This window comes from Stomoxys calcitrans, chromosome 2 (assembly GCF_963082655.1).
Source record: "Stomoxys calcitrans chromosome 2, idStoCalc2.1, whole genome shotgun sequence".
Classification (NCBI taxonomy): domain Eukaryota; kingdom Metazoa; phylum Arthropoda; class Insecta; order Diptera; family Muscidae; genus Stomoxys; species Stomoxys calcitrans.
The window spans coordinates 50,672,246-50,699,755 of record NC_081553.1 but is presented as its reverse complement, the minus strand read 5'-3'; the positions used below and the strand labels follow the sequence as shown (position 1 = coordinate 50,699,755).

At 37.9% G+C, this 27,510-nt stretch overlaps 3 protein-coding genes across 4 annotated transcripts; 1 reads left to right on the top strand and 2 right to left on the bottom strand.

Annotated features, from left to right (window-relative positions):
• Window positions 1-4,511: 4,511 nt before the first annotated feature.
• On the bottom strand, window positions 4,512-26,653 carry LOC106083134 (glutathione S-transferase 2-like). Of its 2 annotated transcripts, none has more exons than XM_013245989.2 (2): window positions 26,505-26,653; window positions 4,512-5,203 (listed from the first exon to the last, which is right to left on the bottom strand). In XM_013245989.2, the coding sequence occupies exon 2, from the start codon at window positions 5,197-5,199 to the stop codon at window positions 4,540-4,542; it is 660 nt and encodes a 219-aa protein (XP_013101443.2). In that variant the 5' UTR covers window positions 5,200-5,203; window positions 26,505-26,653; the 3' UTR covers window positions 4,512-4,539. The 2 variants fall into 2 exon arrangements, with proteins under 2 accessions (XP_013101443.2, XP_059218434.1); XM_059362451.1 differs by lacking the exon at window positions 26,505-26,653 and adding an exon at window positions 6,913-7,100.
• LOC106083135 (glutathione S-transferase 1-1) lies at window positions 11,934-13,055 on the bottom strand. Its single transcript, XM_013245990.2, has 2 exons — window positions 12,795-13,055; window positions 11,934-12,726 (listed from the first exon to the last, which is right to left on the bottom strand). Exon 2 carries the CDS (start codon window positions 12,719-12,721, stop codon window positions 12,068-12,070), a length of 654 nt encoding a protein of 217 aa, XP_013101444.2. The 5' UTR covers window positions 12,722-12,726; window positions 12,795-13,055; the 3' UTR covers window positions 11,934-12,067.
• LOC106083136 (glutathione S-transferase 1-1) lies at window positions 16,646-17,483 on the top strand. Its single transcript, XM_013245991.2, has one exon. It carries the CDS (start codon window positions 16,769-16,771, stop codon window positions 17,399-17,401), a length of 633 nt encoding a protein of 210 aa, XP_013101445.2. The 5' UTR covers window positions 16,646-16,768; the 3' UTR covers window positions 17,402-17,483.
• Window positions 26,654-27,510: the final 857 nt, after the last annotated feature.

The window sequence follows — 27,510 nt, the reverse complement described above, 5'->3', positions numbered from 1 at the left end:
ACAGGACTCAATAAATCTTCTAACTCTCCTTAGCGCAGCAAGAGTGAAGAAAACCTTACATTCGACTATTCCGTTACAAACTAATTATCAATGCTAAGAACAACAAACACATCCACATTGCCAAAGTCTTTTTATTGTGCACTTGAAAATCTTTGAATGTCACTGCAAGTGCTTTTTTGTGCCTAGGCTGGATTGACCCATAGCACAGCGACGAGCCCGTTGGCTTCTTTAAAATATTTTTGTGATTTTTTCCACCTCGAGATCTTATTCAATGCCTTCTATTCAATAATGCTATGTTTATGGCTAACGTTTGATATGTTGAAGAGAAACGTTATACAGTTACATTGAAAGGAGGGAATCCTTATACCATTGCTTTGTTTGTCGTAAAAATATCTGAAAGCTTTTTGTGTGTATCTAGGCTAGTCTCAGTTTATATTAACAGAAGAAAATTAAGGAAGAATGAGTTTTCATCAATCTTATTGTTGTTTTTTTTTTTTTTTCATCCAAATAATTTGTTTTGGTTTTAATTAAAATATCCACTGCTGTTCGGACCACATTGGGTGATTTGCATTTGTTTAATTTTGATAACAAATATAATCAACCTATTCATGATGACAGTGCATACGGCTATGAATCACTAAAGCATGATTGCAGAGTTCATTGTTATCACATTTGGCAATGACGAAACAGTTTCTAAAAGACTGGTTGCAAGATCGCACTATTTTCAATCATGGTGAATCGGCATACTCCATGGTATATGGGGCTCTTAGTATGTTATTGATTATAACATTAATAATTTTCTTTTGTGGGCTACATCACCACCTTGGCTATCATCTCATTTTTGCTAAGGTTCTGACGTTTTTGTTGATCCATCAACTTTCCTTTAATTTTTGGCAAATTTGGATGATTTTCTAAATCCCATTCTCAACAGGAAATTTTATTATGTTTTTATACCCACCACCGTAGGATAGGGGGTATATTTAGTCATTCCGTTTGCAAAATATCGAAATATCAATATCCGACCCTACAAAGAATATATATTTCGGATCGCCGTAAAATTCTAAGACGATTTAACGATGTCCGTGTGTCTGTCCGTCTGTTGTTATCTCTCTACAGTCTTCAAAAATTGAGATATTAAGCTGAAACTTAGCACAGATCCGTCTTTTTGATGCATGCTGGTTAAGTTCTTTGAACGGGCTAAATCGGACCATATTTGGATATAGCTGCTATATAGACCGATCTGCCGATAAAGGCTCTAATGCCCAAAAATGCTTTATTTTTTATCCGATTATGCTGAAATTTGAAAAAGTGAGTTGTTTAAGGCTTCCCGACATCAGACCGAAATATGGTTCAGATCGGACTATATTTATATATAGCTGTCATATATACCGATCTGCCGATAAAGGGTCTGAAACCCATAAAAGCTCTATTTACTTCCCGATTTCGCTTAAATTTAAAGCGGTGGGTTATTTTAAGCCTCCCGACATCTAACCTAAACATGGTTCAGATAGGAGTATATTTAGATATAGCTGCCATATAGACCGATCTCCCGATTGAGGGTCTGAAGCCCATAAAACCTTTATTTATTACCCGATTTCGCTGAAATATGATACAGCGAGTAGTTTTGGGCCTCCTAACTTAGGACTAAAATATGGTTTAGATCGGAATATATTTAGATATAGCTCTCATATAGACCGATGTGCCCAAAAAGGATCTGAAGCACATTAAAGCTTTATTTATTACCCGATTTCGCTGAAATTTAAAACAGTGATCAGTTTTAGGCCTCCCAACATAGGACCCAAATATGGTTCAGATCGGACTATATTTGGATAAAGCTCCCATATAAACCAATAACCCGATTTGACTTCTTGAACCCCTGGAAGCCCCAATTTTTGTCCAATTTGCAATTTAGTGTTCTGTAATGACTTCCAATAACTGTACCGAGTACGGTCCAAATCGGACTATAACCCGGTATAGCTCCTATATAAACCGATCTCCCGATTTGACTTCTTGAGCCCTTACAAGCCGCAAATTCTTTCCAATTTAGCTGAAATTTCGCATATAGTATTTTGTTATGACTTCCAGCAACTGTGCTAAGTACGGTTCAAATCGGTCAAGAAACTGATATAGCTCCTATATAAACCGATCTCCCGATTTGACTTTCTGAGCCCCTGGAAACCACATTTTTGTCGGATTTGTCTGAAATTTTGCATGTAGTGTTTTGTTGTGATTTCTCATAACTGTGCCAAGTACGGTACAAATCGGTATATAACCCGATATAGCTCCCATATGAACCGATCTCCCGATTTTACTTCTTGAGCCCCTGAAAGCCGCAATTTTTATACGATTTGGCTGAAATTTTGTATGTAGTGTTTTGCTATGATTTCTAATAACTTTATTGAGTACGCTCCAAATCAGACCATAACCCGGTATAGCTCCCATATATACCGATCTCCCGATTGGACTTCTTGAGCCCTTACAAGCCGCATTTTTGTCCCATGTGGATAAAATTTTGAATATGGTGTTCTGTTAGGACTTCCAACAACTTTGCCAAGTACGGTTCAAATCGGTCTATAACATAATATAGCTCCCACATAAACCGATGTCCCGATTTGACTCCTTGAGCCCTTACAAGCCGCAATTTTTGTCCGATTTGGCTGAAATTTTTTGTTACGACTTCCAGCAACAAATCAGTGTATAACCTGATATAACTCCCATGTTAACCGGTCTCTCGATCACCCTTGTTAGGTTCGTAGAAGATTAAATTGTTGCTGGATTGATAGAAGTTTGGTACATAGAATAAAATTGTGCCCTTCAGCTTAATTTATGTCGTATAAATTTTTAGCAGAATCCATGGTGGTGGGTTTTCAAGAATCGACCCGGCTGAACTTAGCACGCTATTACTTCTTTTTATATAATTTTATAGCTTTTTGATCGCCATGACATTTTAAGTCCATCTAGTAATGTCCGGCCGTATGTCGAGTGCACGCTAATCTTCGATGGAGTAAACCTAGGCTCTTGAAATTTTCAAATACTTCTTATGAGTGTTGGTCGGTTGAGATTTTAAATGGGCCAAATCCGTCCATGTTTTGATATAGCTGCAATGTAAACGCCCTCTAGAGGGCGCAATTGTTACCCGATTTGGCTGAAATGTCGCACGTGGTTTTGGTACCACTTTCAATAACTGTGCTGGGTATAGTTCAAATCGGTTAATAACCTGATATCTCTGATATATAATCAAATCTTGGGTCTTGACTTCTTTAGCTTCTATTAGATGGCGCGATTCGTATCCGATTTGACTGATATTTTGCACATATCGTTGGGAAATATCTTCTAACAAGTGTGCCAAGTATGGTCTAAATCAGTCTATAACCTAATCGATCTTGGTTGTTGACTTCTTGAGCCTCTTGAGGCCGCAATTATTATCCGATTTGGCTGAAATTTTGCACATGGTATTTTACTTTCAACAACTGTACTAAGTATGGTGCAAATCTTTTTATTACCTGATTAGTTCTCATATAAACTGATCTTCCGATTAGACTTTTTGAGCCGATATTTTGTACATATAGTTGGAAAATGACTGAACTGTACATGTGTGGTCTAAATCACTCCATAACCTGAGATAGCTGCCATATAAACCGATCTTCCGGTTAGACTTCTTGGTCTTCTCGAGGGCGCAATTATTATCTGATTTGGCTGAAATTTTGCATAGGTCGTTTTGGTATGGCTTCTAACAAGTATGGTCTAAATCGGTTGATAACCTTATATAGCCTGAATTTGATTGAAATTTTGGAGGTGGAATTTTTCTATGACTTCTAACAGCCATGACAAGTACGGTCAATGTCGGTCAATAACTTGATGCTGCTCATATATATATTGAAAAAGTCATTCAAAGAACTCGACAAATGCAATCCATGGTGGAGGGTATATAAGGTTCGGCACGGCGGAATTTAGCGCGGTTTTACTTGTTTATTATAAAGTTTGGTAAGGATCTTAAAGATGTCTGTAATCTAGATACCGGAAAGAATCTAATAAAGATTGCCATTGAAATATGCGATGAGGTCGCTCATTGTTAAAATGCTTTTACATTTCGCGCAGTTTGGTTGAGATTGAGAGAATTTAAGAAGGTGTTATTCTAGTGATGTCTACAGGAAAATACTGGAAGGCGAATGCTGTGTTTAATAGATGGCTGTACGGATTGCAGACAAGATGGTGCAGAAACAACCGATATACTTATATCGGCATATTATTAAGACTGCTAGATGAGTGTTCGGCTTTCCTGGGATAGATCTGTGGCAGTATGATGGCGGCTATGATCAAAATCCTTGGAAGATAACAACAGACCTCAAATATTTGTGAGCAGAATGGCAGCATTAAAAGACGTAAAGTTTTATAAAAAATTTTTTTGCTCTTTATTAACTATAATGACATTTTCTAATTTTCTGGAACACAAAACATTTTTGGCAATGAGTTCACATTAAAAAAAAAAATTGAGTAAATATTTATGTTTATTTATCAAGAATGTGCAAATGCATTACTTCAATTATTAAACACATTATAGTTGGTGGTATTATCAATGAATTTCTTATAACCCAAAACTCCAGCCCAGTTTTCGGCAGCCCCTGGCGCTGTATGCCTTATGCTCTGGTACCATCTGTTGATATTTGCATATTTTACCAAATCAATTTGACCCATATCAATGGTTGTAACTGTAGCCAATATAGACAAATCGGCCAAAGTCAAGTTATCTCCAGCCACATATTCCGAATGTGATAGGAAAATATTCAAAAACTCCAATGAGCTTTGCAATTTCTGGTATAACTCTGCATTTGCTGGCTTCTTATAGAATATCTGAGAATAAAAGTATTCGGCAAAATTTTTGTACAAGGAATCCGCATCAAAGTATAAACGCTGATTTATGAGGCCACGTTTCTTGGGACAGCTGGGGTATAAAGGATCATCCTTACGGCCGTACTGCTCTACCAAATAAATCATTATGGCACGAGACTCCCACAATCTCAAATCACCATCGACCAAAGTTGGAACGCAGTGTTGAGGATTAATCTTTAAGAACTCTGGCTGGAATTGGGCTCCACTTTGAAGATCCACAAATATTTCGTTGAGTTGTAGGCCCAAAGCTTTGGCCGTCATTGTTACAGCTCGACAGGGTGCAGAAAGGGGAGTATGATAAAAATGCATGGTTCTGTTTTGGGAAAATGGGAATAAGAGAATGGAATAGGTAAATTATATATAGATTAAGTGACATTTTTAAATAGAACAAAGAAAACCCACTGAGGTCGCCAGGGCGGAAGTTTTAGTATCCATTCCAACGGATTTAGCTAAAAATTTACTAAAATTATAGATGTCTAATTATCTTTTAAGAACTGAAAACTTCAAATCAGGGTACTTTCAATTGAGGGGACTAGTTTATATGAGGGCTATCTATATCTGGGTCGCACCTTGTGCCCTTGCGTTGAAGGGCCCAAGTACTCTTTACTTACCAACTTTGAAGCAAATCAAATGAAAATTGAGGCTTCTAGGGGCGAAAAAATCAAACCGTCTTATTTAAAGCCTATCGGGGCGGCAGTTGATGTGGGTGTTGAAGGACATGAAGGGTAACTAGCAAAAGCGTGCTTAGTTCGGCAGGGACGAATCTTATATACCCTCCACCATGGATCGTATTTTTCGAATTTTCTTTGGCCGATTTCTCTTTGTAGGCAAACAAAACATAATCGATAAGAATTGCAATGCTATTTGAGCTATACCGAGTCAGGAACCGATTGGGACCATGCTTGGTTTGGCTGACCAAAGTGGAATTCATTGTGCAAGTGTAATTATTGCGCCCTCCAGCAGCTACAAATTTCAAGATCCAAAAATGGTTTATATGAGAGGTCTACCAGATTATCACGAGATTTTAACCATACTAGATACTTTTGTTGACGGTCAAACCATAGTACTTCATGCAAAATTTCAGCCAAATCGGATATTTATTGCGCCCTCTATCGGTTCAAGAAGTAAGGACCCAAAATTAGTTTATATGGGAGCTATATCAGGTTATAAACAGATTTGAACAAAACATGGCACACTTATTAAAAGTTAGAAAAAACATTTTATGCACATTTTCAACCAAATCGAATAATATTTGCGCCCTCTAGCGGCTCAAGAAGCCAAGATATGATATCGGTTTATATGGTTTATCTACCGATTTAGACCATACTTAACACAGTTGTTGACAAAACACTTCATGCCAAATTTCATCCGAGATAGGTTTATATGGGAGCTATATCAGATTATGAGCCGATTTGAACCATACTTGGCGCAGTTGTTAGAAGTTACAATACATAATAATTGCGCCCTCTAGCGGCTCAAGAATTCAAGATCCGACATCAGTTTATATGGGAGCTATATCAGGTTATGAACCGATTTGGACCATACTTGGCACAGTTGTTGAAAGTCAAAATAAAACACCTAAACCGAATCGGATAAGAATAGCGTCCTGAATAGACTCAAGAAATAAAGATCCGAAATCGGTTAATGTAGGAGCTATACCAAAACATGGACCCATATAGCCCATATACAATCCCAAAGGACTCAAACTAATAGGAAGTATTTGTGCAAAATTTCTAGCTCCTGGCTTTATGTCTTCGAAAGTTGGCGTGCTTTCGACATACGGACAGTCTAAATTAAGGTAGAATGTCAAGGCGAGATTTTCTTATCCGCCATTCTACGAGATTTGGTAAAAAAAAAACTGTGCGTTTTGTTATGGCTTATCGGCACAAACAAAACTTGTAGACGTTATAAATCACATATGCATTTACCTTGGCAACGAGATAGGGGAAATATAGGTACACTTTTGTCTTCTGTTAAATTTTCATATATGTTTCTTATGTGTTTACTTAATATTCCACTCACCGAAGTCGAAAATATTCCTTTGGAGTTATAAATACCTTTTGCAAGGAAAAAATCACGTAAATTATTTTTAGCGTTACATGTGACTACCCCGATTAAACAATATGGATTACTGCAGCAAAACTATCGACAATACTAAAAGCACATTTCTTAGACCTAATAATCGATAATTTCAAATCGCTATGAGTATTAACAGCTTTATATAAAGCTTTGCGAAGAAATGTGAAGTATAGACGTTAATAATTGTTATTATATGAAGTGAAACCTTCTTTTTAATAAACGAGGAAGTTTTAATGATTTGAAATTCAACATAAACTCGAACTATATAAAAATGCAAATTTTGCCCATGAACATTCCACTAAGGAACAGGGGCAAACTCACAAATATTGCCGGCATTAGGAGGGGAAAACCACCGCTGAAAATTTTTTCTGATGTTCTAGCCAGGATTCGAACCCAGGCGTTCAGCGTCATAGGCGGACATGCTAACCTCTGCTACGGTGGTCTTCACCAATATATAGTCCATAATAACACTACAGTTAGCCACAGACTAGAGCCTCTGTTGGAAATCGAACCCCCATTTGGCCATTGGTAAACCAAATTAGCTTCCAACTCATCAAACATAAAGCTGATATTACTTTACTTCAATTGGTCATTGCGGAAAATTTATTCCTCTAGCCAAACTTAGAATATAATTCCAAGCTTCTCAATCTTTTGCGCTTCTTCTCCAATCTCTGACACCCAGTTTCTTGATATCGCTCTGTACTTGGTCATCTACAAAATTTACAAATATTTTCTCCGACAGACCAAAAGTAACTTTTATAATGTAGTATCTTTTGCTATTAAAACTATTAGATTTCGAACAAATATCTGGAAATTAAAATCTTCCCGAAGTACTCGTACCAATCATTCAACATTCTTTTAAGTTTGTTCATTCATTTCTTTTTTGTTTGATTTTGCATGGTCGAACAACTGGATATCCCATTTAAGGTTAAATAAATGAGTGAGCACCAAACCCAATTTAGTCTTGTCTTTGCTAACAACTAGAAATTGCAGTACATTCCTTAAAATGCCGGCATTGTGTAGGTTGGAAATGAAAACTTGTTTGAAAGAAACCTTTTCTTGCCGCAAACACTCAGAGAAAAATGTTAGACCTGGCAATAGTTAGGGAGGTCAAATACTCGTGAGTGCAGATGCATGCATGTGCAAATGCGTGTTCGGTAGATACAGCCTGAAAAGACTTTTAGAAATCTTTACTATGACAATGTCACTATTGAGTTCTGAATGATTAGCTCATATAAAGTCTTTAGCAAAGAGCTTGGGCTTGGGTACAATTAGCCGGTAGTTCTGTTGACAAAGTCAACAGTAAGTCAGTATAGATTTGCTATTGGCTTTTCATACAGGGTAATTATAGCCCTCACCGCTACTGTGGCAAAGGCCATTACTACATGGTACGTTTGTTTGCACAGTTGGAAATTAAGGGAGATCGGTCTATATGATAGCTTTACCCAAGTATAGTCTGATCTGAACCATATTAACGTCAGATGTTGGGAGGCTTTAAATAACCTACTGTTTTAAATTTCAGCGAAATCGGGTAATAAATAAAGCTTTTATGGTCTTCAGACCCTTTATCGGGAGATCGGTCTATATGGCAGCTATATCTTAATATGGACCGATCTAATCTATATTCAGGTCAGATGTCAGGAGGCTTAAATAACCCACTGTTGAAACCACTGTTTCAAATTTCAGCGAAATTGGGCAATAAATAAAGTTTTTTTTAGGCTTCAGACCCTTCATCGGCAGATCCGTCTATATGGCAGCTATATCAAAATAAAGTCCGATCTGAACCATATTTGGGTCAGATGTCGAGAGGCCTAAAACTACTCACTGCTTAAAATTTCAGTAAAATAGGATGAAAAATTAAGTTTTTATGTACATTGGACCCTTTATCGGAAAATCGGTGTATATAGCAGCTGTATACAAATGTGATCCAATTTGGCCTGTTCAAGAACTTAACCAGCGCGCATCAAAAAGACGAATCTGTGACAAATTTCAGCTCAATATATAGATTTTTGAAGCCTGTAGAGTGATTACAACAGACAAACGCACGGATGGACAGACGGATAAACGGAAAGACGAACAGACACACGGATATCGTTAAATCGTCTTAGAATTTTACGACGATCCGATTTATATATACTTTGTATATATACAAATTTCCCCCCAACAGACATATTGGACTTTCATGTCAATATGGTCCTCAAATTATAGGTATTCGGGAGTATATTACGAATCTGGCATACAAAATCAGATCGAAAAAAAACGCCTTAAATAGCCATATGACCCATCATGACTATATGTGACTCGGGTTTTTTGTTGTTTTCGTAGAATCAAAAACGGCTGAACCGAATTTCTTAAAATTTTCACAGATTGTGTAAGTTTGTCTGAAAAGAAACATAGGCTATATAATTTTTAGATATCGGATGGGGGCGGTCCCTCCCCCTTACCCCAACAACGCCATCCAAAACCAAAAGTGGACCGATAGGCACAATATGGGTATCAAATGAAAGGTATTAGAGATCAGAAAACGAAATATCGTATTAAAATTTGGGTCCAAGTACCCAGCGGCCCTCCCGAACCCAGGTTATGTATCAGCTTATGAACCGATTTCAATCATACTTGGCAAGGTTTTTGATGGTCAAACCAAAACAATTTATAAAATGTCTGCCAAATCGGATAATAATTGCGCCCTCTAGCGGCTCAAGAAGTCAAGATCCGAGATCGGTTTATTTGGAAGCTATATCAGGTCAAACCAAAACACTTCATGCAAAATCTCAGCCAAATCGTATAATAATTGCGCCCCCTAGAGGCTCAAGAAGCCAAGATCCGAGATCGGTTTTTATGGGAGCTATATCAGGTTATGAACCGACTCGAACCATACTTGGCAAGGTTTTTGATGGTAAAACCAAAACAATTTATAAAATTCCAGACAAATCGGATAATAATTGCGCCCTCTAGCGGCTCAAGAAGTCAAGATCCGAGATCGGTTTATTTAAGAGTTACATCAGGTCAAACCAAAAGTCAAGTTCCGAGATCGGTTTTTATGAGAACTATATCAGGTTATGAACCTATTTGGACTGTACTAAGCACAGTTTTTGATGGTCAAAACGAAACACTTCATGCAAAATTTCAGCCAAATCGGATAATAATTGCGTCCTTTAGCGGCACAAAAATTCAAGATTCGAGATCGGTGTAAATGTGAGCTATATCAGGTTATGAACCGATTTGGACTGTACTAAGCACAGTTTTTGATGGTCAAACCGAAACACTTCATGCTAAATTTCAGCCAAATCGGATAAGAATTGCGACCTATAGTGGCTCAAGAAATAAAATTGGGAGATCTGTTTATATGGGAGCTATATCATGTTATAGACCGATTCAGGCTATTTTAACACGTACATACGTGAAAAGTCATTCAAGACATCGTTGTTAAAAATTTCAACCAATATGGGTAACAATTGCTCCCTCTAGAGGCTCAAGACGTATAATCGGGAGACCGGTTTATATTGGAGCTATATCACGTTTTAAACCGATTTGAGCCATACTTGGCACAGTTATTGATGGTCAAACCGAAACAAATTATGCAAAATTTCAGCCAAATTGGATAATACTTGCGCCCTCTAGAGCCTCAAGAAGACAATCTCCGAGATCGGTTTATAAGAGAGCTATATCGGGTTATAAACCAATTTGGACCATACCAAAACCAAAACACTTCATGCAAAATTTCAGCCAAATTCGATAATACTTGCGCCCTCTAGCGGCTCAAGAAATAAAGATCCCAGATCGGTTTATATGGGAGCTTTATCAGGTTATGAACCGATTTGGGCCATACTTAATTGTATTGTTCATGATTAAACCAAAACACTTCATGCAAAATTTCCGCCAAATCGGAAAAAATTGCTCCCCCTAGAGGCTCAAGCTCCGCGATCGATTTTTATGCGAGATATAACAGGTTATAAACCGTTTTGAACTATATTTAGTACAGTTATTAGAAGTGATAACAAAATACGTCATGCAAATTTCAACCAAATTCGATAATAATTGCGCCCTCTAGCGGCTCAAGAAGTCAAGATCCGCGATCGGTTTATATGGCAGCTATACCAAAACATGGACCGATTTGGCCCTTTTACAATTCCAACTGACCTACACTAAGAAGAAGTATTTATGCAAAATTTCAAGCACCTAGCTTTACTTCTTCGAAAGTTACCCTGCTTTTGACATATAGACAGACGGACGGACATGGCTAAATCGACTAAGAATGCCAGCACCATCTGGAATATAGATAATTTATTGGGTCTCAGATCAATATTTCGATGTGTTACAATCAGAATGACGAAATTAATATACCCCCATTTTACGGTGGAGGGTATAGAAGTAAATCAATTTAATTGTAATGGGGCGGGAGAGGAGCGGAGGGAAAAAATGCTTGAACGGAGCGTGAAGTGGAAAATATTTTGCAGGAGCGGAAGGGGAAAAAAAGGTACCCGCTCCGGATGCCTGGTTTAAACGTCGTATAACTTCGACTAAATACGAGATGAATCTTCATTTGATACGAAAGCGTATCCGACCACGTAAATATGAGGTAATTCCCCAAGGCTGTCACTCCAGGGATATAGTAAGGGACTAAAAATAGTCTAAGTGACTTTGTTTAGAAAATTGACTGTCATTCTTTTCTAAGACTATTTTAGCGTTGTGATAGCCCAGATCTCTAGTGGGAATCGAACCACATTCAGTTGGAATTTCCCACATGCAAGTTATGACCCTATAATTTTCACATTGTAATTAAGCCGATTACTGGCTTAGGTGTATGTCCATAGTGGCATGGGGTGGATTAATATCCGCACCCTCTTTCCAAGCTACCATAACCTAACCTAGTCATAAAAAGTCGTTTACACAGAAAATTTTAAAACACTTCTTCCACACTTTTTTTCTCGAGTGTATTTCATTTTATTTCGCCAAAGCCAAAACTAAAGTCTAACATTTTTCTTTGCATTTTTTTTTTGTCTTTCTCTTCCAGTTCTTAATATAAGAAATACAAACTAGAGCACCTTTTAAACTTAACATTCTCTCGCCATGGTAACTTTAGCAATTTAAATAGTTTCTATTCGCCTTGTGTTGGCTGTTTAGTAAGTTGAAAGTAGCTCAAATCTTTGCTAGACACCACATTTTCCTCATAGCCAGGAATAACCCGTTTGCAGTTTTCATACCATTTAGCTACATTGGCATATTTGCTGTAATCAAAGCCGGCCATCTCATAGTTAGTCATGCTGGCAACCAAGGCAATGTCGGCAATGGTGTAGGTGTCCGTATCGGCCGCATACGGTTTGGCCGTTAGAAAAGTATCTAAAAGTTCAAAAGCTGCCTCTACATCTTTGAATTTTTCGGGATCTGCTGGCTGATTTCTTAGCATGATGGGAACATAATATTCCAGGAAACTCTTGTAGAATACACCCATATCAAAGTACAGTCTTTGATTGATGATGGCCTTAGTTTTGGGTACTTTGGGGTAGAGTTCACCAGTTTTGTCATAGCCTTCAGCCAAATAGATAAGTATCGGACGTGACTCCCATAGGACAAAACCATTATCCACTATTGTGGGTATTGTGTGTTGGGGATTGATTTTTACGAAGTCGGGGTTTAATTGTTCCTTTGCCGCAACGTTGACAATTTTCTTGTTCAGGGTGACACCCACTGCTTTGGCGGCCATTTCCACAGCGCGACAAGGTGGTGATGGAGGTAAATAGTAGAAATCCATTTTACCTATAATTTGAGGTAATTAATTAGAGTGAAGCTATTTGAAATATGTCACGAGTTATGAAGTCACTCACTACTTTCTTTCTTTTCTTTTTTCTAGGTGGGGCTACGTGTCCCTTGCGCTTTCGCCTCTTTCTGACTATTGACTAAAAATGTGAATTTGTCTGTTCCAATCGATATCATTGGGCTCCGATTAACAACTTTAAGTACAAATACTTTATCAGTTATCATATGCTGCCTGTCTGCCTCTGATAACATGAGTGGTGATTGAGTGACGTAGCCTTTTGTTATCGTCTTTAACAGGTTCTCAAAAGCAAGCATAACTGCATAATCGCTTTTTGGTTTCTAGGTTAGGAATTCGAAAACTTGTTTACAATCAATTTCATATCGAATTTCATATCAAATTAACTAAAAAAAAAAGGCCGAGAATTATTTATTTGCTTACTTATAGGGTTGTAGGCAGCATTTTATCTCTTTTGATTTATGTATGATGACTAACTCATACTTTGACCTCATTTTATGGGCGGACTTTGATTTCGAAAACATGATTAAGTTTGTACATACATATCTTATAGAAACACTAGCCGAACAGGGCCCGTTGAGTTGGTACTATTCACGAGAAGGAAAAACATGTCTGCCTTACAGCTGTCAGGGTCGGCAATGTTCCTTGAGGTTATTCTAGACAGTAAGTTGAACTGGGGACTCTAGGGAAAAAGGGCTTCGCGGATCTCTATTCGTGACAGGGGTTTGTTGGTAGTAGATGGGGTCTGCGGCCTGAACTGATATACTAGCTGAGTAATAGGCGGTGATGCGAACGGTGCTTATCTATGGTTGCCATGTCTGGTGGCCTGTGACAGAATTGGTGGATAAGGTGTGATTTATAAGTGGGGCTATGGGTAGTACTGCGACCAGATTCTTAGAGGTAGTCCTGTGAATTCAGCCGTTTGATTTATATGTGAGGAAATCCGCCGAGAGAACGTTGATCAGGTTGTTGCAACTGGATCAGATCATACTCAACGGGACTATGGCCTACTTGCAGACTGACTACCTGATGAGGGCAAAAGGGACGTGTTTGGTTTGGGGACTTTGATATCTTTACAGATGGATCGAAGATGGATTGTGGTACTGGATGAGGAATCCACTGCGCAAAACTTCAGATCCACGTCTCTTATCGCAGGGGGGACAATTGCTGTATCATCCAGGAGGAGGTCTAGAAGATACTGCAGGATTGTCACAGCTGCGGAGTTAGTGCTGTAAAGAAGTATTTACCGGTCAGATGGCCGCATATTTAGAGATTGTCAGGCGGTACTTAAGGCAATAGCATAGGCCTAACACTGAAGTGCAAAGTTTGAAAAGTGTTGCTTATAATAGACGATATTGGACCGAAAAAAAAATAAATTTATGTGAGTCCTGCGCACGGTGAGCGCTGTGTCCCAGGAACACCAGTTCCTTAATGGAATGCCAATGGACAAGTTAGAAGTTCAATATTTCGAGGTATTAACAAGTAAGAGCGTGCTAAGTTCGGCAGGGCCGAATCTTATATGCCCTCCACCATGGATTGCATTTGTCGAGTTCTTGTGCGGTATCTCCTTTAAGGCAAACAAAGAATAATAAATAAGAACTGTTATGCTATTCAAGCTTTATAAATTAGAATACCCTTAGTCCTATGCGGACTATAAATGAATTGAATTGTAGAATGAACATTGTAGAAGTCATTGTGTAATATTTCTATCCATTCGGATAAGACTTGCGCCTTTTAGGGGCTCAAGTAGCAAAATCGGGAGATCGGTTTATATGGGAGCTGTATCAAGCTATAGATCGATTAAGATCATATTGGACACGTATATTGAAGGTCATGGAAGAAGTTATGGTACAGAATGTCTGCCAAATCGGATGAAAATTGTGCCCTCTTGGAGCTCAAGTATTCAAGACACAAGATCGGTTTATATGGCAGCTATATCAGGTTAAAGACCGACTTCGACCATACTTCGCAGATTTGTTGGAAGTGATACTAAAATACCACGAGCAAAATTTCAGTCAAATCGGACGATAATTGCGCCCCCTAGAGGCTCAAGAAATCAAGACCCAAGATCGGTTTATATGCAAGCTATATCAGGCTATATACCGATTTACGACATAATTAGCACAGTTGTTGGAAGTGATATCAAAACACCACATGCAAAATTTCTGTCAAATCGGACGAGAATTGCGCCCTCTAGAGGCTCAAGTAATCAATACCCAAGATCCGTTTATATGGCAGCTATATCAAAACATGGACAGATTTGAACCATACTTAACAAAGCTACTAGAAATAATACCAAAACACTAAGTGCAAAATTTCAGTCAAATCGAACGGGAATTGCGCCCTCTAGAGGCTTAAGAAGTCAAGACCCAAGATCGCTTTATATAGCAGCTATATCAAAACATGGACCGATTTAAACCATACTGAGTGCCGTTGTTGGCAGTGATACCAAAATACTACGTGCAAAATTTCATTTAAATCGGATGAGAATCACGCTCTCTAGGGTCTCAAGAAGTTAAGACCCAAGACCGATTTATATGGCAGCTATATCAAAACATGGGTGGATTTGGCCCATTTAAAACCCCAACCGACCTACACTAATAAAAAGTATTTGTGCAAAATTTCAAGCGTCTAGCTTAACTCCTGCGAATGTTAGCGTGCTTTCGACAGACGGACGGACATGGCTAGATCGTCTTTAAAAGACATGACGATCAAGAATATATATACTCTATGTGGTCTCAGATGCATATCTCGAGGTGTTACAAACAGAATGACGAAATTAGTACACCCCATCCTATTGTGGAGGGTATACAAAAATTAAATCATATTTCCCAGAAACAAGACTAGATATTGTAGAACTCAAAAAAAATTTGGAAATCGGACCACAAATGAAGATTTTACAGCCCCAACAAATATTCATTAATTTTTAATAATTTTTGGACCTGCCGTATAACCTAGGACCTTGAAATTTTGCACGCAACGCTTCAGCTCTAACACTTCCTAATTTCAACGAGATATCACAACGACATTTTCTCCCACTGTGCGTCGGTTTCACTACTTGGATATTGGATTAGAGAGAAAAGCTATTGAGGAATCACAATGGGCTACTATATGGCCCCGGCGAATACCTCAGCATCTATGTCTGGTATCATTCTCATCCAACCTAATTTAACCTTACCTACCCCCACTTGTCCCAATCGGGTCCCAATAGCGAAGGCCTAACAATGAATTGCAAAGTTTGAGAACTTTTTAGTAAACGATATTAGACCGATATAAATAATTTTCTGTAAGTCCTGCTCACGGTGAGCTGCGTCCCATTAACCGCAGTTCCTTAATGGAATGTCAATGGCCAAGTTTGAAGTTCAATATTTCGAGGTATTAAACACAAGTTTTAGGGGGAAGGCGTAAAAACTAACTCGAAAGTATTTCAGAATCATGGTATACTATAAAATAGCAATAAGAGGACCATCGGTAACAACTTCAGATATTGATAAATGTATTATTTTGATTCCTTTCCGAACTATCAGTAATATACCCGATCTATAGATTTGTTCAAAACTGTTGACTAAGCCGTTTTTTCTGACCCATAAATACACACCAGCTCGTCTTCTCCCACCATGATCTGATTCGATCTGTTATCTATATTTAATTCATCACCAAAATAAACGAAGCGGTCAACAATTAAAGTGAGTTTCCCATTGTTAAATGTACACACAAAATTATCTCTCCATTTAGATTTATTTACCCATGTATACCGGCAGCCGGCTATGCATTGTTTAATCTACGTGTGGTTTGTGCCCAATAACAATGACTTGCTTTTTCACTATGAACCTGCAACAGTTATGGAAGATGTGGATTGGGAAGCAACATAGAATTATTGATATAAAATACAACGAACTTTTCGGCAAGAAGTCATTCCGTTTGGTAACATTCTAAGGTTAATACTCAACAGAAAGTAAGAACGCCAAGGAATAGATATTCGATATTAAAAGGCTTAAAATAAATAAACTTCAAGAGTTCTCAGCCATGGATTTCTATTATATGCCCCCCTCCGCCCCTTGCCGTTCCGTCGAGATGACCGCTCTGGCTGTGGGTGTTAAGCTCAACAAACATGTCTTGGACTTAACCAAAGGCGAACAATTAAAACCGGAATTTGTTAAAATCAATCCTCAACACACCATACCCACTTTGGTGGATAATGGCTTCGCTCTATGGGAATCGCGTGCCATTTTGGTCTATTTGTGTGAGAAATATGATAGCAGCAAAAAATGGTATCCCAACTGCGTGAAAACTCGTGCTATAGTCAATCAACGTCTTTACTTTGACATGGGCACCCTGTACAAGAGCTTTGCCGATTATTATTATCCTCAAATTATGAAAAAGGCTCCTGCCGATCCGGAAATGTTGAAGAAAATCGAGACAGCTTTTGAATTTTTCAATACATTCTTGGATGGCAAGAAATTCGCTGCCGGTGATTCGCCTACTGTGGCCGATATTGCCCTCTTGTCCACCGTCACCAATTTCGATGCAGCCAATTTTGATTTTAGCAAATATGCAAATGTGGCCCAATGGTATGAGGCTTGTAAGACTGTCATACCAGGATATGCTGATAATAAGGAAGCTTGTGTTAGCTTCCAAAAGTATTTCAATAACAAGTAAGCTGCAAATATATGTGTGTGAGGGAAATTTCAAATAATTGATGTATTTTTAATCTATTTTAAAATGTTATGTATAATTTAAATTATTTAAATAAATATGTGTGTAATTCATGAAGGAAAATTAATTTTATTTTAAATACAAATAACAGTGCGTTAAGTTCGGCTGGGCCGAATCTTGGGGACCCACCACCATGAATTCTGCTAAAAATGTATGTAAACTAAATTTAATTAATAAACTTGGCACAGTAATTGGAAGTCTTAACAGAACACCGCATGTACGATTTCAGCCCAATCGGGCAAAAATTGCGACATCTAAGGACTCAAGAAGTCAAATCGGGAGAAAGGTTTATATGGGAGCTATACTAGATTATGGACCTATACAGACTTTACTTGGTACAGTTATTAAAAGTCATAACAGAACACAGCATGCAAAATTTTAGCCAAATCGGACAAATATAGTGGCTTCCAGGGGCTCAAGAATTCAAATCGGGAGATCGGTATATATGGGAGCTATATCAGGTTATAGACCGTTTTGAACCGTATAAAACACAGGTGCTGAAAGTCATAACAAAACACTATATGCAAAATGTCAGCCAAATCGGACAATAATTCCGGCTTCTAAGAGCTCAAGAAGTCAAATAGGGAGATCGGTTTAAATGAGAGCTATATCAGGTTAAATACCGATTTGAACCGTTGCTTCATAACAGAACAATATGAGCAAAATTGTAGCTAAACTGGACAAAAATTGCGGCTTGTAAGGGCTCAAGTAGCCAAATAGGGAGATCGGTTTATACGTAAGCTATATCAGGTTATAAACCGATTTGAAGCATAGTTGACACAGTTGTTGGATGTCATAACGGAACTCTACATACAAAATGTCAGCCAAATCGGACAAAAATTGCGGCTTCCAGGGGCTCAAGAAGTGAAATCGGGAGATCGGTTTATATGGGAGCTATATGCAAATCTGAACTGGTGTGGCCCATTTGCAATCCCAATAGACCTACATTAATATTAAGCAGCTAGCTTTACGCGTTCGACAGCTAGCCTGATTTCGAAATACAGATGGACGGACATGTCTAAATCGACTAAGAACGTCGATGCAAGCAAGAATATTTAGTATGGGGTCTTAGATGAATATAATAATTTTTCCCCTGACTCACATTGTCTTCGGCTGTTTGACTTAATTGCTATACCCACCACAGAAGGATGGAGGTATATTAATTTTTTTATTCTGTTTGCAATACATCGAAATATTCATTTCCGATCCTATAAAAATTTGCAAAATTTGACCATGAATATTCCACTAAGGAACAGGGGCAAACTTCTCACATATCAATGAGTGGAGTCCCATTCAAGTTTTTAGCTTAATCATAAGGGGCTTCTTTTTCATAGCCGAGTCTGAACGGTGTGCCGCAGTGCGACACCTCTTTGGAGAGAAGTTTTACATGGCATAGTACCTCACAAATGTGGCCAGCATTAGGAGGGGAAAACCACCGCTGAAAATTTTTTGCTGATGGTGTCGCCAGGATTCGAACCCAGGCGTTTAGCGTCATATGCATACATACTTACCTCTGCGCTACGGTGGCCTCCGAACCTATAAGGAATATATATTCTTGGTCCTCATAAAAATCTTAGATAGTTTAGCTATCTCCGTCCGCCTGTCTATTGAAAACACTCTACAGTTTTAAAAAACGAAATATTGAGTTCAAACTTTGCACACATAATTTTTTGTCCATTGGCAGGTTACGTTCGAAGATGGGCTATATCGGCTTCTATGTTTATAAAGCCCCCATATAGACCAGATATAGAATCTTAGGCTAATAAAATCTGTATGTATTATCCGATTTCCATGTATTTGGCACAATGATTTGTGTTAAGATTATCGACATTTGAGCCGAATATGGACTGGATCGGTCTGTACCTTAATATAGCCGTTATAAAAACCGATCTCCCGATTTAAGGTCCTAGGCTGATAAAAGCCACATTTATTGGTTTTTTCGATTTGGCTGAAATTGGAGACAATGACTTGTGTTAAGATTCCCGACATCCGTGCTGAATATGGTTGAAGTCGGTCTGTATATAAATATAGACCAATCTACGGATTTAGGAGCTTTGGCTTATAAATGCTGCATTTACTACCCGATTTGGCTGAAATTAGGCACAATGGATTGTGTTATGACCCTCGGCATCAGTGGTCAATATGGTTTAATCGGACTAGCCCATCCAAGCACGCTCCGCTGTGCCTTCTACAATACACACAGTATAAACATTTACTTAAATTTATAATCTTAACTTCTACGTCTCATGGGTGTATCAGGACTTCAAAAATACTCCACATTGTTGGCATACACAACTTGCCAATATGATTCAAAATGTGTTTTTTTATTTTCATTTATTATTTGTAGGATTCGTACAGCTCTTCTTTAATTAAGCCCCATATTGTTAATATCTGGTTATATGTCCGATTGGTGGGAACAATTTTTACTCTACTGTCATGTACCCTTCATTTGAATATCATATTGCCATTATTCATATTGAATTTTTACCTTAAAACATAAAGGACCCATAACATAATGTAAGCAAAAATACTGCACCCTTTTTACCTTACTTGTTTCTCCGCCAACAATTTCATTCATTAAGTGCATAGTGTGGCCACACAATTAGTAACTCTGGCTCCTCTAAATGTTTACTTCAATGTTTAAATTAGTGCGTTGCCAATGTTATATTTAATCGTTGCCAACACGTCAAACTGCAAACATCATCCATCACCGCAGCTTAAGCTACTGACTGACTCTATGCCAAAAATCCATTCTGCCGTTTGGCCGTAATATGTACCACAAAATCGCCCTTTTAAAACCCCTTGACCGTTAATTAATATATATAACTAGCCGAACCGGCCCGCTCCGCTGCGCCTTCTTCAACTCTCTAATATCTTTTTAGGGTGGGTAACACTTAGCACTGAATGTGGATATCGAATTCGTGCCATTGTAGTCTATGTTCTCAATAGGGGAGGAATGGCATCTCAGACATTTCGACTCAAATATGGATATCAAATTTGTGCTGCACTTTCAAATCCCCCTTTAATTTGAGCCCCATATTACCAAAGCCGGTAAATATGAACCGTTTGGAGGGTGTTTTGGGGTTGGGGCGGCCACCGACATTTTGCACTGAAATTATACATCAAATTCCTTATTTATTTCCAACGGAAATGAAGTTCAGTTTAGGCGGTGTTTTAAGGCGTACCCCAAAACACTTGGGTCCAAAATTGCATATCAAATTCGTTTTCTAATCTCAAATACCTTTCACTTGAGTCCCATATTGTTATAATGGGTCAAATAACCCATTTGACGTATCTTCAGCAGTAAAAGCGTCACCTAGACTTGAGCGGAAATTTTAATGTCATATTCGTAATCTACTCCCTAATACCGTTCATTTGAGTTCCATGGGCTAATAAGCCCATTTGGGGGTGGGTGACCTCCCAATACTTGGACCTAATGTTTTATGCCATATTTGTAATCTACTGCCTAATACTTTTCATGTCCCATATTGACATGAACTTCGAATTGTGTCAATCGGACCACTTTCGTATCGGAAATAGATACCCATGATTTTGGGGTAAGGGGCAGGGTCCACCTCCACTCGATATCTAAAAATTATTTAGCATATGTTTTCTTTCAGACAAACGTACATAATCTATGAAAATTTTATGAAAATCAGTTCAGCCAAGTATCATATAGTCATAATGGGTCTAATGATGTTTTTGAGGGATAGCGTGATCCCTATATTTCGATCTGATTTTGTATGCCAAATTCGAAATCTGTTATCAACAAATTATTACGCCTATTCCTACTTCGTGACCATATTCGCAATCTACTCACGAATACCTTTCATTTGAGTCCCATATTGTCATGATCGTAAAATAAACCTATTTTAAGGGGTTTTGTGGATGGGGCGGCCCCCAGGTACTTGGATATAACTTTTATTATGAAATTCGTACTCTACTTGAAGACTTTTCATTTGACTCCCGTATTGTCCCGATCGGTCCACTTTTATTTTTGGAAAGTACTTTTGGGGTAAGGGGGGAGGATCCACCCCCCTCCTGAATTCAAAAAATTATATAGCCTATGTTGCCTTCCAGACCAACTTACACAATCTGTGAACATTTCAAGGTAATCGGTTCAGCCTCTTTTGAGTCTATACGGAACAAACAAATAAATAAACACAAATTGATTTTTTTTATAATAGATATCTTTTTATAGCCCTATATAGACCGATCTCCGGATTGAAGGTCTCAGGCCTATAAAAACCTCATTTATTGCCCGATTTCACCGAAATATAACATAGTGAGCTGTGATCAGCTCTTCGACGTCCGTGTCGAGTATGGTTTAGAACGGACCATTTTTGGTTATAGCCCCCATATAGAACAATCTCCTGGTTGAAGGTATATCACTCATAAATAGAGTATTTATTTAACGATTTGGCTGAAATTAAGTAGAGTAAGTTATGTTAAACCCCTACACTTTCTCCCCGAATATAATGCAGATCGGATCATATTTGGATATATGGTCTTGTAACAATTAAGATCTTTTATTTCCAGATCTTTCTCAAATTTTGAACAGTGAACTGAGACGAGATTTATCAAGAACGGATCATATTTCGATATAGCTCTTGCATTTTTCGCCGGTTTTTAAGGAAATGTTGTTTTTATATTCCCGAGGCGGTGGGTAACCAAAATTCGGCCCGGACGAACTAAATGACTTTTTACTTGTTTTGTCTCAAAAAGATAAAATAAAATAAAATATTTGAATGTACTCATATCGATTTGTGCAAACCATTGTTATCTAATCTATTTTAAATATTCAACCTACTTCGCAGTGAGCACATTACCGATAAGGTAGATTTTTTAATCGTTGCGCGGAACATTAAAAACGTCGAGAAGCAAGCGACAGATCAATTTGATATCTTGTGACTTAATACGATTTGGGCTGCAACTTATGATAATCTGAAGGAATGAGTTGTAGTCATGGCAATAAATCAAAAATTTTAGGGAGTAAAGAAGTATATATTCAGTTGGACCCCATCAAGGACCTCATTAATAATTCTTTGCAAGATGTCATACAAGCAATACTTATCTTAATCTTGGAACTTACCACCATGGATCGCATAAGTCGAGTTCTTTGCGCGGTATCTCTTTTTTAGGCAAACGAAGAATATTGAATAAGAAATGTTATGCTATTGGAGCTATATCAATTTATAGTCTGATTCGGACCATAAATGAATGCTAATTATTGTAGAAGTCAATGTGTAATATTTCAGTTCATTCGGAGAAGAATTGCGCATTGTAGGAGCTCAAGAAGCAAAATCGAGAGATAGGTTTATATAGGAGCTGTATCAAGCTATTGATTGATTCAGACCATATTAGACACGTATGTTGGAGGTCATGAGAGAAGCCGTTGTATAAAATTTCAGACAAATCAGATGAGTATTGCGCCCTCAAGAGGTTCAAGAAGTCAAGATCCCAGATCGTTTTATATGGCAGCTATATCAGGTTATGTACCGATTTGGTATTGTAAATGGACCGATTTGGCCCATTTACAATACCAACCGACCTACACTAATAAAAAGTATATGTGCAAAATTTCAAGCGGCTAGCTTTACTCCTTCGAAAGTTTGCGTGCTTTCGACAGACAGACGGACGGACATGACTAGATCGACTTAAAATGGCATGACGATAAAGAATATATATACTTTATGGGGTTTCAGATGCATATTTCCAGGTGTTACAAACAGAATGACAAAATTAGAACATTAGTCACTGCGTCCAATTTCAACGAAATCGGATAATAAAAGCGCTTTTTATAGGGCCATGATTTAAATCGAGAGATCGTTCTACAATATATGGCTCCTATAAATCTGGACCGAACTGGACCAAATTAAACAAGGATATAATAATCATCCTATTTTATTAGAACTCTACTACTATATCCCTAGTTATATCTAAATAGGGGCTGATCTCGATCATATTTTATTCAGGTCCCGACAATTCATATACAAGTACAATTTTCAGACAAAAAATCTCCTTTTTATGGGATTAAGACCTAAATTGGAAGATCGGTTTATATGGTAGCTATATTAAAATATAGCTCGATCAGAAATTTTTAGGGCGGCTGTCTGGAGGCTTAAAACAAATTAAAATTTCAGCGAAATCGGATAAAAAATAAAACTTTTATATGGTTCAGACCCTTTATCGGCAGATCGGTCTATATGGCAGCAATATCTTAAAATAGTCCGATCTGAAACATATTTGGGCCAGATATCGGGAGGCCTAAAGCTACTCACGGTTTCAAATTTCAGTGAAATCGGATAATAAATAAAGCTTTTGTGGGCTTCAGACCCTCTATCGGCAGATCGATCTATATGGCAGCTATATCTAAATATAGTCCGATCTGAAACATATTTTAGTCAGATGTAGGGAAGAATAGAACAACCATTTTTTTCAAATTTCAGCGAAATCGGGTAATAAATAAAGCATTTATGGGCATTCAGACGTCGGGAGGCATTAAATAACCCACTGTTTCAAATTTCAGTGAAATCGGGAAATAAATAAAGCTTTGGTGGGCTTCAGACCCTTTATCGGCAGATCGGTCTATTTGGCAGCTATATTTAAATATACTCCGATCTGATCCATATTTGGGCCAGATGTAGGGAGGACTAAAACTACTCGATGTTTAAAATAGTCCGATCTGAACCATATTTTAGACAAATATAGGGAAGAATAGAATTACCCATTGTTTCAAATTTCAGTGAAATCGGGTAATAAATAAAGCTTTTGTGGGCTTCAGACCCTTTATCGGCAGATCGGTCTATATGGCAGCTATATCTAAATATAGTCAAATCTGAACGATATTCGGGTCAGACGTCGGGAGGCTTTAAATAACCCACTGTTTCAAATTTCAGTGAAATCGGGTAATAAAGCTTTTGTGGACTTCAGACCCTCTATCGGCAGATCGGTCTATATGGCAGCTAAATAGTCCGATCTGATCCATATTTAGTCAGATGTAGGGAAGAATAGAATAACCCATTGTTTCAAATTTCAGAGAAATCAGCTAATAAATAAAGCATTTATGGGCATTATAGATATAGTCCGATCTGAACGATATCTGGGTCAGACGTCGGGAGGCTTTAAATAACCCAGCGAAATCGGTTAATAAATAAAGCTTTTTTGGGAATTAGACCCTTTTTAGGCAGATCGGTCTATATAGCAGCTATATCCAAATATGATCCAATTTAGCCCCTTCAAAAACCAGCGTGCATCAAAAATATGTATCTGTGTCAAATTTCACCTCAATATCTCAATTTTTAAAGGCTGTAGAGTGATTACAACAGACGGATAGACGGACAGACACACGGACATCGTTAACTCGTCTTAGAATCTTACGACGATCCGAAATATATATACTTTGTAGGGTCGGAAATTTATATTTCGATGTGTTGCAAACAGAATTAATATACCCCCCCTACGGTAGTGGGTATAAAAAAATTAGCGTGCTTTTGTCATATTGAAAGGCGGAACGCAGTGTGGACATACATTATTTTATTATATCTTTTTGTTTAAACAACATTTATTTTACTTTTTGGCGATAAGGAGTACAAGATAATAGTAGCAAAGAATGTCATAAAGAACATTGAAATTTCGGTATGAATTTCCTTCAATAAAATTTATTACACAAAACACACGCATACCAAGGTTTATAAAACTCCTTTCCAACTTTTACAAAAAAAAACAAAACCCCCACAAAGTTTTAGTACATAACAACTTTAAGCGTGTTAACTTCGGCCGGGCCGAATTTTTTATACCCTCTCTCCACCATGGATCGCACTTGTCGAGCTCTTGTCACGGTATCTCTTTTTAGGCAAACGAAGGATATAAGAAAAGAATTGCTATGTTATTATTATTGGAACAATATCAAGTTATGGTTCATTTCGCACCATAATTGAACTGAATATTGGAAACCATAGTAGAAGTCATTGTGTAAAATTTCAGCCAAATCTAGTAAGAATTGCTCACTTTAGGGGCTGAAGAAGTAAAATAGGGAGATCGGTTTATAGGGGATCTGTATTAGGCTATAAACCGATTCATGCTATATTCGACACGTTACATACGTGTTATAAGAGGTTATAAGAGAAGCCGTTGTACAAAATTTCAGCCAAATCGGATAATACTTGCGCCCTTTAGAGGCTCAAGAAGTCAGGATCCCATATCGGTTTATATGACAGCTATATCAGATTATCTACCGATTTGAACCATTCTTAATATAGTTGCTGAAAGTCATAACAAAACACCTCATGCAAAATCGGCCAAGGTGCCAAATCGGATAAGAATTGTGACCTCTAGAGGCTCAAGAAGTCAAGATCCCAGATTGGTTTATATGGCAGCTATATCAAAACGTGGACCGATATAGCCCATTTAGAATGAGAGAAGCCGTTGTACAAAATTTCAACCCAATCGGATAATACTTCCGCCCTTTAGAGGCTCAAGAAGTCAAGATCCCATATTGGTTTATATGGCAGCTATATCAGATTATGGACCGATTTGAACCATTCTTAATATAGTTGTTGAAAGCCATAACAAAACACCTCATGCAAAATTTCAACCAAATCGGATAAGAATTGTGCCCTCTAGCGGCTCAAGAAGTCACGATCCCAGATTGGTTTATATGGCAGCTATATCAAAACGTGGACCGATATAGCCCATTTAAAATCCCAACCGACCTACACTAATAAGAAGTATTTGTGCAAAATTTCAAGTGGCTAGCTTTACTCCTTCGAAAGTTAGCGTGTTTTTGACTGACAGACGGACGGACGGACACGGCTAGTTCGACCTAAAATGTCATGACGATCAAGAATATATGTACTTTATGGGGTCTTATACGCATATTTCTAGGAGTTACAAACAGAATGACAAAATGAATATACCCCCATCCTTCGGTGTTGGGTATAAAAATGTATTTAAAAGCGATATAAACAACACAATTCCGATAGTTTGACGTCTATAGACTTTAGCAACAATTCCTACAACGCAAATCGAAAATTAAAAGACATACCAATTAAATTGACGAATTCAACTTCGTAACCATTCCAGAGTCTTTGACTCCAAAATTATAGTTATTTGTATATGGTTAACCACATATACTATTTGTATATTTCGAGTCCAACCGAACGTATTATAATTGTTTTGTTTTATTTCAAATAGGTATTAGTCACTATTGCTGGTCCCCTTGTACAATGACTGACCGCAGGCAATTCTGTGGTCAATAAAAAAAAAACACCCATGAATTTATTTTTATAAGCCAAACACGCGACACTCGTTTTTATACGCACCACCATAGGATGGGGGTATATTAATCTAGGCATACCGTTTGTAACACCTCGAAATATTGATCTAAGATCCCATAAAGTAGATATATTCTTGATCGTCTCGACGTTCTGAGACGATCTAGCCATATCCGTCCTTCCGACCGTCCGTCAGTCTGTCGGAATTACGATACAGATCAAACGCGTAAGCTAACTGCTTGCAATTTTGCACAGATACTAAATATTGATGTAGGTCGTTGGGGATTTCAAGTGGGCCATATCGGTTCAGATTTGGATATAGCTCCTATATAAACCGATCTCCCGAATTGACTCCTGGTATAGCTCCCATATAAACCAATCTCTGGATATGATTTTTTTAGTCCCTGGAAGCCGCAATTTTTAACCGATTTGATTAAAAATGTGCACACAGTGTTCTGTTAAGAATTCCAACAACTGTGTCTAGTACGGTCCACATCTGTCGATAACCTGATATAGCTCCCATATAAAGCGATCTCCCGATTTGTCTTCTTGAGCCTCTGGAAGCCTACATTTTTGCCCGATTTGGCTGAAATTTTGCACGTCCTGTTCTGTTATGACTTCCAACAACTATGCAAAGTACGGTCTAGTTCGGTCAAGAACCTTATATAGCTCCCATATAAACCGATCTCCCGATTTAACTTCTTAATCCATTACATGCCGCGATTTTTATCCGTTTTGGCTAAAATTTTGCATATAGTGATCTGCTATGACTCTCAA